This window comes from Vulpes lagopus, chromosome 15 (assembly GCF_018345385.1).
Source record: "Vulpes lagopus strain Blue_001 chromosome 15, ASM1834538v1, whole genome shotgun sequence".
NCBI lineage: Eukaryota > Metazoa > Chordata > Mammalia > Carnivora > Canidae > Vulpes > Vulpes lagopus.
In genome coordinates this window covers 36,036,241-36,049,971 of record NC_054838.1, presented here as the reverse complement: position 1 = coordinate 36,049,971, position 13,731 = coordinate 36,036,241, and the positions used below count along the sequence as shown (strand labels likewise).

At 42.1% G+C, this 13,731-nt stretch overlaps 1 protein-coding gene across 1 annotated transcript in view; it reads left to right on the top strand.

Annotated features, from left to right (window-relative positions):
* Nucleotides 1-13,731, top strand: part of SYTL2 (synaptotagmin like 2) — a 151,735-nt gene that overhangs the window by 75,441 nt on the left and 62,563 nt on the right. The window contains 1 exon segment of the mRNA XM_041729973.1: nt 925-1,428. Coding sequence (XP_041585907.1) covers nt 1,316-1,428 — 113 coding nt within the window. The 5' untranslated portion in view covers nt 925-1,315.

The window sequence follows — 13,731 nt, the reverse complement described above, 5'->3', positions numbered from 1 at the left end:
CCTGCGCATGCTCACTCACTGTCTCTTTCTCTCTCTTAAATTAATTAATTAATTAAATATTAAAAAACAAAAAAACTTACCAGATCCCTGGTTTTTGGTGTCAACTGTATGTGTGGCACAGTGTTAAAGGGCCCCAATCCTGGAGTAGGTGACTTCTAAAGTCCCAAACAGCTGTGAAATTCTTTGTGACACCTTCTCATTGCACATGGGGTGGAGTTGCCTCAAAGCAAATAGGATTCTTGCCCAAAGTCCTACTTAAAATTCTCACTTTGGATGGAGGAGGTTGAAATTATGCCTCTTCCTTTCCCCGGTTTATATACACACAAGTAAGTGTTCTTTGTCCTCAGACGTGAAGGGAGCAAGCGTGGTGAGTTGCTCTAGACCCAGCAAAGGTTAGAAGTGGGACTGGATAAAGACTAACAGTTCCGCCTCTTGTGCACACTGCCTTTCCCTGATGCCAGCTCATTACCTGTCATTACAGAGCCCAGATAACGTTTCCCTGAACACTGCTACTCGCAGAGACGTGAGCACTTGTCAATTTTTATTTTTTAGCTTCTTACCCATAATCACTTGACAACGTGTCTTCCTGGTCTTATTGACCTTGAGTGGGACTACTTAGCCTAGCATCCTGTGAGTTTGGAGAGAGAGCACCAGCTCCTTTTCTGAGCCACCCCTTTCCTCAGTGGGTTGTCGAACATCGAGAGGCATCTTGCGTGCTTTCCATCTTGGCAGTATGGAATTGAGTAGAACGTGCTTCATGACCCATTTGCTCAGGAAGCTGGCAGAACTGGTTTCCCTGATCTCAGAGACCATCTCACATGGTCATTCTCTTTCCCCAGGCACGTTTTAAATCTTGTAATAATGAGCAATGCTTATAGGAATTTCCTCACACTGTCTGGTGTTTACTATCTTGTGATTCCCCAGGTATCGCGAGATGCTCAGGTGCTGCTGCCTCTCCTTGAGATGGTGACCTGGACACAAGGAGAATAAACCTTGTCTAAGACTGGTCCAGAGTGGGAGTGGGAGTCGGAATGCCACTGTGGGAACAAGTGACCTGTCTGGCAAGGAATGCAGCATCCTTCTGAGAGCCTCTTCTCCACATTGTACCACAGATCACCATTTACCTTTCTGGAAAGGGCGTTGAGGATTTTGCCATCAGCCACCTTAAACTTTTGCTGAGCCAACCTCAGACTTTTGCTGCAGAACTGAGCAAGATATTATTTCACTTAAGTTTTACATCTCTAAATCATTCAAGCTACAGTCCTAGTTTCACTTTGAGAATTTTAAGCCAGATTTGTTGCTATTATTTTTGTGTATGATTTCCAAAATGATTGACTTGAGCTTCCTGACAGAAGAGGAGCAAGAAGCCATCATGAAGGTTCTGCAGCGGGATGCTGCCCTGAAGAGAGCTGAAGAGGAGAGAGTCAGGTAAGGAGCCAGGAGGTCCCTGGGCATCGGGGAAGGGGGACAGTCTATAAGAAGATGGGGCACATTTTTTTCTGAACCATAAGGGATAACTCTGATATGGATCTTGGACTTAACAGGCTTTAGGTTACTTCATGGATGGGATTTTTTTTTCCTTCCCAGTGTCTCTTAATTTATCTCTTAGGACTCCACCAAAAATAGTCTTGATAAACTAAACCCCTTTAATTTGTTAAATACTGAATTAAAAATGAAGTATATACTAACACATACATACATATATTTGGATGTATGCATATTTATATTGACTTTTAAAAAATGAATCATGGGGTAGCCCCGGTGGCGCAGCAGTTTAGTGCTGCCTGCAGCCCGGGGTGTGATCCTGGAGACCCGGGATCGGGCTCCCTGCATGGAGCGTGCTTCTCTCTCTGCCTGTGTCTCTGCCTCTCTTTCACTCTCTCTGAATAAATAAATAAATAAATAAATCTTTAAAAAAATAAAAATAAAAAATGAATCATGAACTAAATTGGAATATTTTTTAATTCCTAAGATTTAAAAAAATAATAAATTGAGAAGTAGCTCACATTTCTGCATACTTCAGAAATGTTTGAATTGGTTTCAGCAGCGATTGAAATTGGCTCTGACTGAGCCATTTTTTCATTTCTGTCTCACAAGGAGTGACAACGTTGACACATTGTTCTTGCTGAGAGGAAGCAACATGGTCCATGTCAACATTCCTACCACTTGCCACTCACCCGCAGGGTAGGTAGAAGGAGCATAATAGCAGGATGCCAAAGAAGTGGACTTGAGCCCAGACCCAGCTATCTATTACCTGTGTCATCTTGGGCTTTGAAGGCAGTGAAAGGCTTCTTGATTGTAAAGTATTAACTGCATAATCCTCACCTAGGAGTTATCTGGAAGGAGCATAAGCCATGTTCTTGTTTCCTAGGACACAGAATCATGAATAATGGATTTATTTGCACCATTTCCCATATTTTGACCCCAATTGAACATGTATGCTTTGTGAATATGCTGAAATTCACTCCAAGCATTCCAGAGCATCTGGTTATGGCTACTAATAATAGCTCACAGAGACAGTGCTTAAACTTACAAATGATTCACAAATGGCAGTGATTAACAGATTGCAAAGGGCATTTTTCTGAGCTCAAACACTCTTGAGCAGTTGATAGGGGCTAAGGGTGGGATATAATTATGCCTAGTTGATGTGTGAGGAAATTGACTCTGAGACAGGGTAGGTGGTGACTTGCTCAAGCTCCTACTACCCATAGATGTCAGGATGGAGAGTGAGATTCTGGTCTTCAGGTACTCATGCACTAACTCCACCTCCTTTTTCTGAGAAAAAAGATAGCAGAGAGGCAGTCCTAGTGCCTGGCCATGGGGAAGGGGGTGGCCGTCTTGAAATGAGGTATGACATTGAGCTGTGATGGTGACAGGTACAGGAGAGCTTGAGAATGGGACTCTTTACTTGTCACATGCCTCCCTACAAGTCACCTGTAGTGCTCTGTGCACTTGGGGTGGAATGTTCTTCATTCTCAGCAACTGGGGGGTGGGGGGGGGTTGAGCATTTTATCTAGGAACCCAGGAAATTTACCCCAGTCCTCCCTCAGAGCCTTTTGGTAGCATTGATCCTTTACCCATTTACACTTTATAAAGCCCTTTGGTGAATGTTATCCAACATTTCCTGACAACAACCCTGAGATTTGGCGAGGCAGGACTGTGACACCCATTTTAAAAATAAGGAGTGAGGGCAATACAGAAAAAAATACTAGTTGATTCTTAAAGCATATTGGGAATCCTTTCTTCTCTCAGAAGATAAGATGGGGAGATTTGGAAAGAAAGCAGTGGAGCAAAGATGGCCCTGGATATCTCTTCCTGTGTCAGGACATGGGAATTGTGAATACCAGATGGCTGACTATCTTCTATTTCTCCATTTATCAGGTGTTATGTGTGGTTTGCGATTCTACATCCTCTATCCAGCCAGGTTAGGAAGAGGGATTTGTCCTCCCTTTTCTGTAAATGTCCTTGGCCCCTGGGACTGCAGGCTGCTGAGTGTTCACCATTGTGTGTTTCTGTGTGAGTGGAGTGGAGGTGTTTCACGAGCATCTGCAGTGGCTGATGGAAAAATCCTCAAAAATGCAAAGTTCTGACTGGAACTGTGCTTAGTATAAGGGGTGTGAGCATATAGCCTCTGGTACCAGCCCGTCTGTAGCCACGGCAATAATGCAGTGAGTCCCTTAGTAGTGGTGGGTTTGCAGACTCCCCTTCTGTTTACTGTTTCTCAGGGTGCCCTAGCAGCTTTTGCTTCTACAAACTGATAGCAGGAAGTCTTGGGATGGCGGAAAATCAAGTGTGAGTCAAGCCCTGTGTTCTACCATCGTTCTGGAGAGTTTTTAGTCAGGCATTAAGGACCTGATGTTGACCACAGATAGGTCTAGGACTTGGGGAGAAGTGATGGTGTACGGTAGGTGGGTGGGTGGGTGCAGGTGACAGATGAGCATGAGGCCCATAACCTGTGTACACTGAAAGATGCCCAGCCCATGGCCTGGCCTGCTTCATATAAAGAGAATTGTGCTCTGACCCCCTCTTTGATTTAGGACTGAAGTGAGTTGTGAGTGTGGGTCTGAGGCTGTTCTGCTCCTGGGTGGTGGAACTAGATCTCTGATCTCTAAAGATGCTATTCCATGGGCTTTTGCTTTCAGCCTCTTTGCCATCTTCCAGCTGTTTGTCTTTGACTCTTCCATCTGCTTTCCATATAGCCTGACAGCTCCAGAAAGATTTTTTTTGTCCGGATCATTCACTTTACTGATAAAGCCCAGAGAGGGGGAAATAAGTAGCCCAGGGCCACAGAGGTAATCTCTGCCAGGGCCATAGTAAGAAAAGCTCTTGGTCCAGTGCTATTCCCTGTACCTCATGGTGGTATTTTTGCCCCTTGTAATTTGTCCAGGGCTGCCATTTGTTAATCATTTGTTAATTTGTGAAGCACTGTCTATTTACGAGTTATTATTAGTAGCCATAATAAGTAGTGCTTAAAGTGAATTACAGTACATTCACAAAGCATTCATGTTCAATTGGAGTCAAAATCATTGGTATTATTCCTTCAGAAGAATAGGGAAGAAGTCCCCTACTTAACTGTGGAGTCAAAACTGAAATGAGTTTGAATCCTCTTCTCACCACTAATCAAGTTACTTGGACATTGGACAAGTTACTTAACCTCTCCAAGCCTTAACCCAGAGACTGAAAATGCCCATAATACCAAACTCAAAGGATTAGAGTCAGGATTAATTAAGATAATTCCTAATCTTCTTAGCACGTAAGAGGTGATGGATACATTTTAATTCCCTTATTCCCCTCTCCACCTTTGCCTCTAAAAAAAAGGACAGAATTCTATGCTTGGTAGTCTGACTCCTTAGGAGGAAATTACTCTTAAAACTCTCAATTATTTTTTTTTAAGATTTATCTATTCATGAGAGACACAGACTGAGAGAGAGAGAGAGGCAGAGACATAGGCAGAGGGAGAAGCAGGCTCCTTGCAGGGAACCCGATGTGGGACTCTATCCCGGATCCTGGGATCACGACCCGAGCCAAAGGCAGGCACTCAACTGCTGAGCCACCCGGGCATCCCAAAACCCTCAATTATTTAATGCAGTGAAATTTCATTGAACATAGGGAACTTCTCTAGACAATGATATGAAGAGAATTCTATGGTAATTAAAACATGGTCCTAGCCCTCAAAGAAATTGACCTTTATCCTTTTAATGCATTATCAATTGCAAATTTAAAATCTCAACTTTGTTTCCCTAACATGATTTTACAATTTCCTAGTCCTCCTGGTTGGTATGTGGCTTTAGAAACATAAATTATGTGATTCTAATATTAGCGTAAGCAAACATCATTAGAAAGGCATATCTGCCACTATAAATCAGACCAATCTTTCAAATGCTAATTTATTATGGACTTTGGAGTATAACCCTCCTACAGCTATGAGAGGTTATCACTAATGCCCTAGAGCACTGTTGCCCACTAAGACCAGATGCTGCCTCCGAATCCTTTTCAGCACGGCTGTAGGTGAGATTTCACATTCAGTCTGAAATCTGTTTGCCTTTCCTAATATATCCAGGGCTTCAAATTGTTCACATCCAAGTTCATTTGAGACATTTTGGAAATGATTTAATCTATATGTTACCTCCAATCTGATTTCATGAAAGAAGAAAGATGAGTGTCATACAGGGGAAGCAAATGTTCAGTTCCCAAATCACTCTACCTGTTCAGGGTAGAACATGGACCTGAACCCAGGGAATAGCCACTGTGGCGTCTCAGGAGGCAGCTAGAAGATAACCGTCCTAGGTCACTGTTGCCCTTATAGCTGTGTTTTGTGCTACTTCTCTGCCTGCTGCCACAAGTACTGGGCCCGGTCATTACAACACATGCATATTCAGCTTGCTTCCCTAACTACCAGCTACAGACATATCACAGATCAGCGGTGAAGCAGACATCGGGATGGATTCTTCTAATCTCCCTACTCCTTTTTCTTTTTAAGAAACACCATTCTGCATACATATATATAATTTTAGTCTTTTATGGTTTGAAAATGAGACACTCTAAAGGTGGTATTTCCTGTGCTTTGCGTCATACTGTCAGCAGGAAGTCATTGCCCATGTGTGTCTGTGCACCACCAGCACCACACCTCCCACCCCCGTGCACATATAACCACATCTACGTGATGGGCATTCTTGCCATAGATATCATTTCAACCGCAACCGCAACTTATGATTCTTAGCTGCTCCCCTAAGACCTGGGTTTTGTTTTGTTTTGTTTTAAGTGAAGGCAGTTGGCTTTGAAGAACTGCTTTCCAGGACCTCTGGGTGTTTTCTGTCAAAGCAAAGAGGAATGGAACCAACATTTCTCAAGGAACTATATTATATATGGGGCTTCACATGTATTTTCCCTTTTCATTCACATAGCTGAACCTGCTTAACAATGAGGAAGTGAGGTAGAAGAGGTTAAGCTCCCTGCAAGATTGAAGAGTTGCTCAGCGAACTGCAAAGTCTGTGCTTCCCACATGCTGTGCTGCCTCTCAGCAGATTGTGGGGATTTATGATGTGTCTATGACACAAGGGACACATGTTTCCTCTCATTTTCCACTATAAGGAAGCATTTGCAGTTTCCTTCATTTTCACATGTGTTGGTTTTTCAGATTCTCTATCAAAGGTTGAATTCCTTTGTAGAGTGAACTGTGATAACCATATTAGACATAAAAATCATGTTTGGCTCTCTCAGGTAGGGTAGAGTGGTAGAAACGGCATTGACTAGGAGTCTGAATGGCTCTGGTCCTAGCTGTTTGACTCTGGGCCAATCTCCTAATTTCTCTGGCCCTAGAGTGTTTTCAAATCACATAGTCTTACCATCTCATCCCAGGATATACTGAGGGGTTAAAAAAAAAAAAAAAAGGCTGGGAAATGGGCCAGCCAGTCAGCCTCTCTGCTGGTTTTTATCCAGTTGACCAGATAACATCAACCAGGTAGGCCTTTGCCTAATCATGATGAATAGCTGGAAGCCAGGGTATGTTGTGTGCATAAAAAGGGGAAAAGAGGATAAGCTAAAGGAAAAGTGTTGAGGCTAGCCTGAAGGGTGTCACTGCTCTTCTGACTTTCTCCTGGAAGTGCTCACACACTCTCTGCAACACAGGAATTGAGACAGGCACTTAGGACTGTCTAAAATAATGAATTTTTTTAATGTACAATTCTGAGCATATGGCTGGTACATGATAGGGGATTAAGGAATTAATGAATAAACAAATGAATAGATATGGCCTTTAGCATGCGGAGGAGATAAGATGGCTGTCTTTTACAATTGACTAAATTCTTTGTACGTGATGGTGAAATTGTAAGTATTAAATGAGATGATGCATGTTCAGTGACAAGCCCAAGGTCAATATAAAACACATGCTTTGTATGTATTAGCCAAAGGAATGAGGGGCATGACTGGCATGTTCTGCCTGGAGGGCCAGCAGGACAGTGTCCTATCTGGGTCAAGTGCTCTTCTTCTACCTTCACTTATGCCCACCAGCCCGTGAGTGTTTATTGGGCATTTTCTCTATCCTTAGCTCTTTCCTAATCACGTTGTGCATATGTGCAGAGGATGGTAAGTGATGAAAATGGTGATCTCAAGAAACATCTTTTCTCATTTCAACTAAATAGTGTAAGAATTAGAGAATCAAATGCCATTTTTATTGGTCTGATTAGAGTTGATGAAAAATGAGACATCAACTCCAAACTGGTGGAGATTTTAATAGCACCATCTAGATGATGGGATTCTTTTTTTTTTAATCCTACATCTTTATAAACCTTGGGTTTTAATGTCACACATATGTATTCATCTATGAAATATTCCAAATGACTAAGATAGAAAAAGAAATTGATTAATTAAACCTAGCAGGGATTATCATGTTAGAAAAGACATAAATGGCACTTAATGAAATTGCATAATTTCTTATTCTTTTGCCATTTAAAAAGCATGAAACCCAATCCTAATTCTGTACTATGATGGCTCCTAGCTCTTCCAGGAGCCATGTGTTTCAGTGAGCCTGACTCACCCAGCATTTGTCCCTCGTATACTGAAAGCTTAGCATGATCAGGGCTTGCAGACAGTCATGTAGGCAGGAGTAGATCCACAGTTGCACAGGGGCACCTACAGAATGCCTTTCAGCTGAACACTGAAAATAAGTAAATAAATAACCTCCTGAAGAGAAATTGAGAGTTGTTATGCTATGAGGGTTTGTGGTCTCTTTCAATAAGATGATAGTGCCAGATATCATCATGTTTGTTCCTGTTCTGCCAAGTGTGAGATGTCCTACCTCATCAGGAGAAGTCAGTGCCTTTGTGACATTTATGATTTACTTAACCCTAGAAGTGGCAGGATCATTCTTATCTCTTGCCTGACTTGGACTGGGGTGGCTGTTGAGCATTTATTTGTTCTTTCATTTATTCACTCACCTAACAGTTGTTGGGTATCAGTTCTGTGCCAGGCTTAGTGCTAGGGCTGGCATTACATAGGTGATTAAGATGTGGTCCCGAGAGATACAGAGTTCACAGATTAGTGGGTGAGACAGATGTGCAAATAGATCATTAGAATATGGTGTGGTCAGTGGCATGGGAGCCTGTGGGAAGGGCAAGCTACTGACCTGTGCCTTGGCAATTAGGGAAGGCTTCCCCTGTGAGGTACATGAGCTGGATCTGAAAGATAAGGAGCAGTGCACTCCACAGAGAAGTGAGGAAGGATATCCTGAGAGACTTCACATTTATTGGCCCCTTCTCCAGATCTAGGCACCGTTAGGTGCTTTCAGGTAAACACCTCATTTAATCACCTCAGAAGTCCTGCAGTGTAGGTCTCATTTTCCTCTGTCTTTATGAATAGAGACTGAGGCTTTGAAGGGTTCAGTAACCTGCCAGAGGAAGGGTCAGAACTAGGGTTTGGACCTGTTTGGGAGAGTCTAAAGCTCATAGTCTTTCTGCAGGGCTTTCTACTTCTAATGTTTTTGGAAGTTAGAAAGAGCAGTTCGCAGAATAGTAAGAAGTTCAGCATAACTGGCAAGTAGAGTCTGAGAGTAAGTGCTGGAAAATGAATCTGAAAAGGCAGTCTGAAGCCAGGTGGCCAGGAGCCTCATATGAAACCTCTTTCCTCCACTGAATAAAACCCCACTGTTTTCCAAAGACACCACGCAAGGATATATGGAGTAGAGGCCCTGCCCCTAGGGGCTCACTTTCTAATCAGGGAATGCTGGAGGGACTTCTGTCTTCTGGAATTGAACTCAAACTTGGTCCTTTGGGAGAAGAAGGCAAACACTCCATCAGCAGCCCACGAAGGATTGTTTGTCCTGTGAAAAGCCTCAGATAATTGGAAACCATTAGAAATGTTTAATAAGAACCATGACTTCTCTGGTGATTGAAAACCATGAAGTGATAACAGTCTCTGTCAGGATTTGGTGCTGTTCTGTCATGACAATGTATGTCCACGTGTTGTGATTGGTTATGTTTGCTATGGACCACTTCTTCCTAAATAATTGGGAGAGGAGAGAAAGTTCCAGGAGAGAGTTGGACTCTGGGGAAAAAGATACTCCCCAGGCATACTTGGGAAAAAGGAAATGTACTTGCTAGGATCCCTCCTGTTTTCCCTACTCCCAGGTATGCTGGTGTGCACCCCTGACACTCAGCCCTGCCACCATCTTGATGTGGCCATCATATAGGTTCTCTGGCTAAGATACTTAGATTTACTACTTTAGGAAGGGTGCATGTTAGCTTGAATTACAATCATGAAACCCTCTTGGATTTTGTAGCACATTACCTTCTGAAAGTTCAGTCGGCTTAAGGCTTTTATACTCCTTTATTCTTTTACTATGTTCTGGAGTTTGTGGTTCTCATTGAGATGGATGGAGAGATTTGAAGTTTAAAAGATTGTCAAATAGAGGGTTGGCCGGGAAGATGGCAGAGTAGGAAGACCCTAAGCACACCTTGCCCCACAGATACAACTAGATAACTCTCATGTCTGCATAGATAACCTATAAAACAACCTGAAGACTGGCAGAACAAATTCTACAAATAAATGGTGAAGAAGAGGCCACATCAAAAAAGGTAGAAAGGGCAAAGACCCAGTGTGGAAGTGAAGTGGACTGGGGCTGTCTGCAGTGTGGAGGGAGCCAGTGGCACAAAGAAAAGTGAAAAACAGACTTTCACACTGGGGAGCCCACAAACTGCAGGATGAATCCTCATGATACTTGCCTTTGAAAGTGAGAGGAGCTGAATTTGTGAATTCTTAAAACCAGTGGGACCTAAAGCCTGGAACTTCAAAAATCAAGGCATCGGCTCTGGGAGAGTCCCTACCCTTAAAGATACAGCACACAACAGCCTAAACATACAGCTAGAACCAGCAGTTTAAAAAACATTTAGGGAAGGCAGGAGGGAGTGATTTGCTCATTTCAGAGTGTGGCTTGGAGAGACAAAAATCATGGGGCAACCCCTCCGGGAACAAGGACCTGGCAGGTCCCATTTCCCTCCTCCACCCCCCAGCATAAACAATGGCTACCTGCGGGAACCAGCCTGGCTCTAACACTTGCTTACCTAACTTGTTTACACCAAGACACACCACCCTGAGCTTTCTTGGATCCTCCCTTTTCAGTCATCCTTGTCTTAGGCTCAGCACTGTGGGCCCCTCCCCAGGAAGACCAGAGCCAATCCTGCCAACACCACATCTCCCACCAGGCATTGTGTGGACATCAGTTCCAGCTGCAGTGCGGGCAAGCAGGCCACCACACACCTTGTTAAAATGTGCCCCACTCCTGCTGGGGACCAAATACTGCCCATGATAGACAAAGCCTCTGCAGACACTGGACTGAAGGAAAAAGAGGTCAGGACTCAACAGCAGAGGACACCAACACACCTATGAGACATTCCCTTTGCCAGGCCCTGGGGAATGGGACATGCCCTGCAGGGTACTACAGGACCTCTTCTTCATAAGGCTATTATTAAGAGCAAGAGAAGTAGCTAACTTTCCTAGCACAGAGAAACAGGCAAAATGAGACAGAATTCTCAAATGAAAGAACAGGACCAAACCACAGTGAGAGACCAACATGAAATTCTGATAGAGAATTTAAATTAATGATCATAAAGATATTCACTGGACTTGAGTGGAGGACATCAGTGAAACCCTAACACAGAGATAAGGAATCGATCAGAGATCAAGAACACAATAAATTAAAAATATAGTTGATGGAATAAATAGCAGGCTAGATGAAACTGAGGAATGAATTAATGACTTGGAAGACAGAGTAATGGAAAGTCACCAAGCTGAGCAAAGGAAAGAAAATTATGTAAATCAAGAACAGTCTTAGGGAACGTAGTGATTCCATCAAGCATAATAACACTTGCATTATAGGGATCTCAGAAGGAGAAGAAGAGAGACAATGATGCAGAAAATTTATTTGCAGAAATAGGGATCCCTGGGTGGCTCAGCGGTTGAGTGTCTGCCTTTGGCTCAGGGCGTGATCCCGGGATCCAGGATTGAGTCCCATGTCGGGCTCCTTGCAGGGGGCCTGTTTCTCACTCTGCCTGTGTCTCTGCCTCTCTCTGTCTCTCATGAATAAATAAAATCTTAAAAAAAATTTATTTGAAGAAATAATATCCAAAACTTCCCTAATCTGAGGAAGGAAACAGATATCCAGATCCAGGAGGCACAGAGATCCCTCCAAAAATTTCAACCCCAGGAGGTCCACACCAAGACACATAGTAATTTAAATAGGCAAAAATACCAATAAAAAAATTTTAAAGCGTCAAGAGAAAAGATGACAGTTACATACTAGGGGAACTCTCGTTTTGCTATCAGTGGATTTTTCAGCAGAAATCTTGCAGGCCAACAATAGCCAAACTGTGGAAGGAGCCTCGGTGTCCATCGAAAGATGAATGGATCAAGAAGATGTGGTTTATGTATACAATGGAATATTACTCAGCAATTAGAAACGACAAATACCCACCATTTGCTTCAACGTGGATGGAACTGGAGGGTATTATGCTGAGTGAAATAAGTCAATCGGAGAAGGACAAACAGTGTATGTTCTCATTCATTTGGGGAATATAAATAATAGTGAAAGGGAATATAAAGGAAGGGAAAAGAAATGTTGGGAAATATCAGGAAGGGAGACAGAACATAAAGACTCCTAACTCTGGGAAACGAACTAGGGGTGGTGGAAGGGGAGGAGGATGGGTGTTGGAGGGGAATGGGTGACGGGCACTGAGGTGGACACTTGACGGGATGAGCACTGGGTGTTTTTCTGTATGTTGGTAAATTGAACACCAATAAAAATTAATTAAAAAAAAAAAAAAAAGAAATCTTGCAGGCCAGAACTGAGTGGGAGGATTTACTGAAAGGGAAAAATCTACAGCCAAGAACACTCTATCCAGCAAGACTGTCATTCAGAATAGAAGGAGAGAGAAAGTTTCTCAGACAAGCCAAAACTAAAGGAGTTCATGATCATTAAACCAACCCTGTTAAAGGGGGCTCTTTGAGTAGAAAAGGAAGACCATAAGTGAAGTATGAAAAGTAAAAACACAAAAGTGGTAAAAATAAATATTTCTGTAAAAATTAGTCAAGGGAATTCATAAAAGGATGTAAAATAAAATCCCATATACCTAAAACATGGCAGAGAGAGGAGAAAAGAATGGATTTAAGCTTAAGTAACTATCAACTTAATATACTCTGCTATATGCAAAAGATGTATATGCAAACTTAATGGTAACCACACATCAAATACCAATAATAGATATGCAAGAATAAAGAGAAAGGAATCCAAGTAAATCACTAAGGAAAGCCAACAAACCATGAAAGAGAGCAAGAGAAAAAAAAAATCAGAGAAAATCTATAGAAACAACCACAAAACCAGTAACAAAATGGCAATATATAAATATTAAGGACTGTAAGAAGAGACAAGGAAAGACACTGTATCATAATAAAGGGGACAATCTGATAAGAAGATATAACAATAGTAGGGGCACCTGGCTGGTTAAAGTCAGTGAAGCATGTAAGTCTTGATCTCAAGGTTGTAAATTCCAGCCCCACATTTCATATAGAGGTCACTTAAAAAATAAAATCTTAAAAATGTGACAATTTTAAATATTTATGTACCCAACATGGGAGCACCCAAATATATGAAACAGTTGATAACAAATATAAAGGGACTCATCAATAGTAATATAGTAGGGGTCTTTAACATTTTACATTGGTGGACAGATGGTCCCAACAGAAAATCAACAAGGAAACAATGGCTTTGGATGACACACTGGACCAGATGGATTTAACAGACATTCAGAACATTCCATCCTACAACAGTAGAATACTTATTCTTTTCAAGTGCACATGGAACATTCTCCAGAGTAGATCACATCTTAGGCCACAGAAAAAGTCTCAAAAAAAAAAAAAAATCCAAGTCCTACCATGCATCTTTTCTGACCACAATGCTATGAAACTAGAAATCAAGCACAAGAAAAAAAAACCTAGAAAGAGCACAAATGCATGGAGGTTAAATAACATGCTACTAAACAATGAATGAGTCAACCAAGAAATCAAAGAAATAAAAAATTACATGGCAACAAATGAAAAGGTATAAAAGAAAATGGTCCAAAATCTTTGGGATGCAGCAAAAGTGGTTCTAAGGGGGAAGTTTATAGCAATACAAGTCTACCTCAAGAAGCAAGAAAAATCTTGAACCTACACCTAAAGGACCTAGAAAGAGAACAAGTAAAA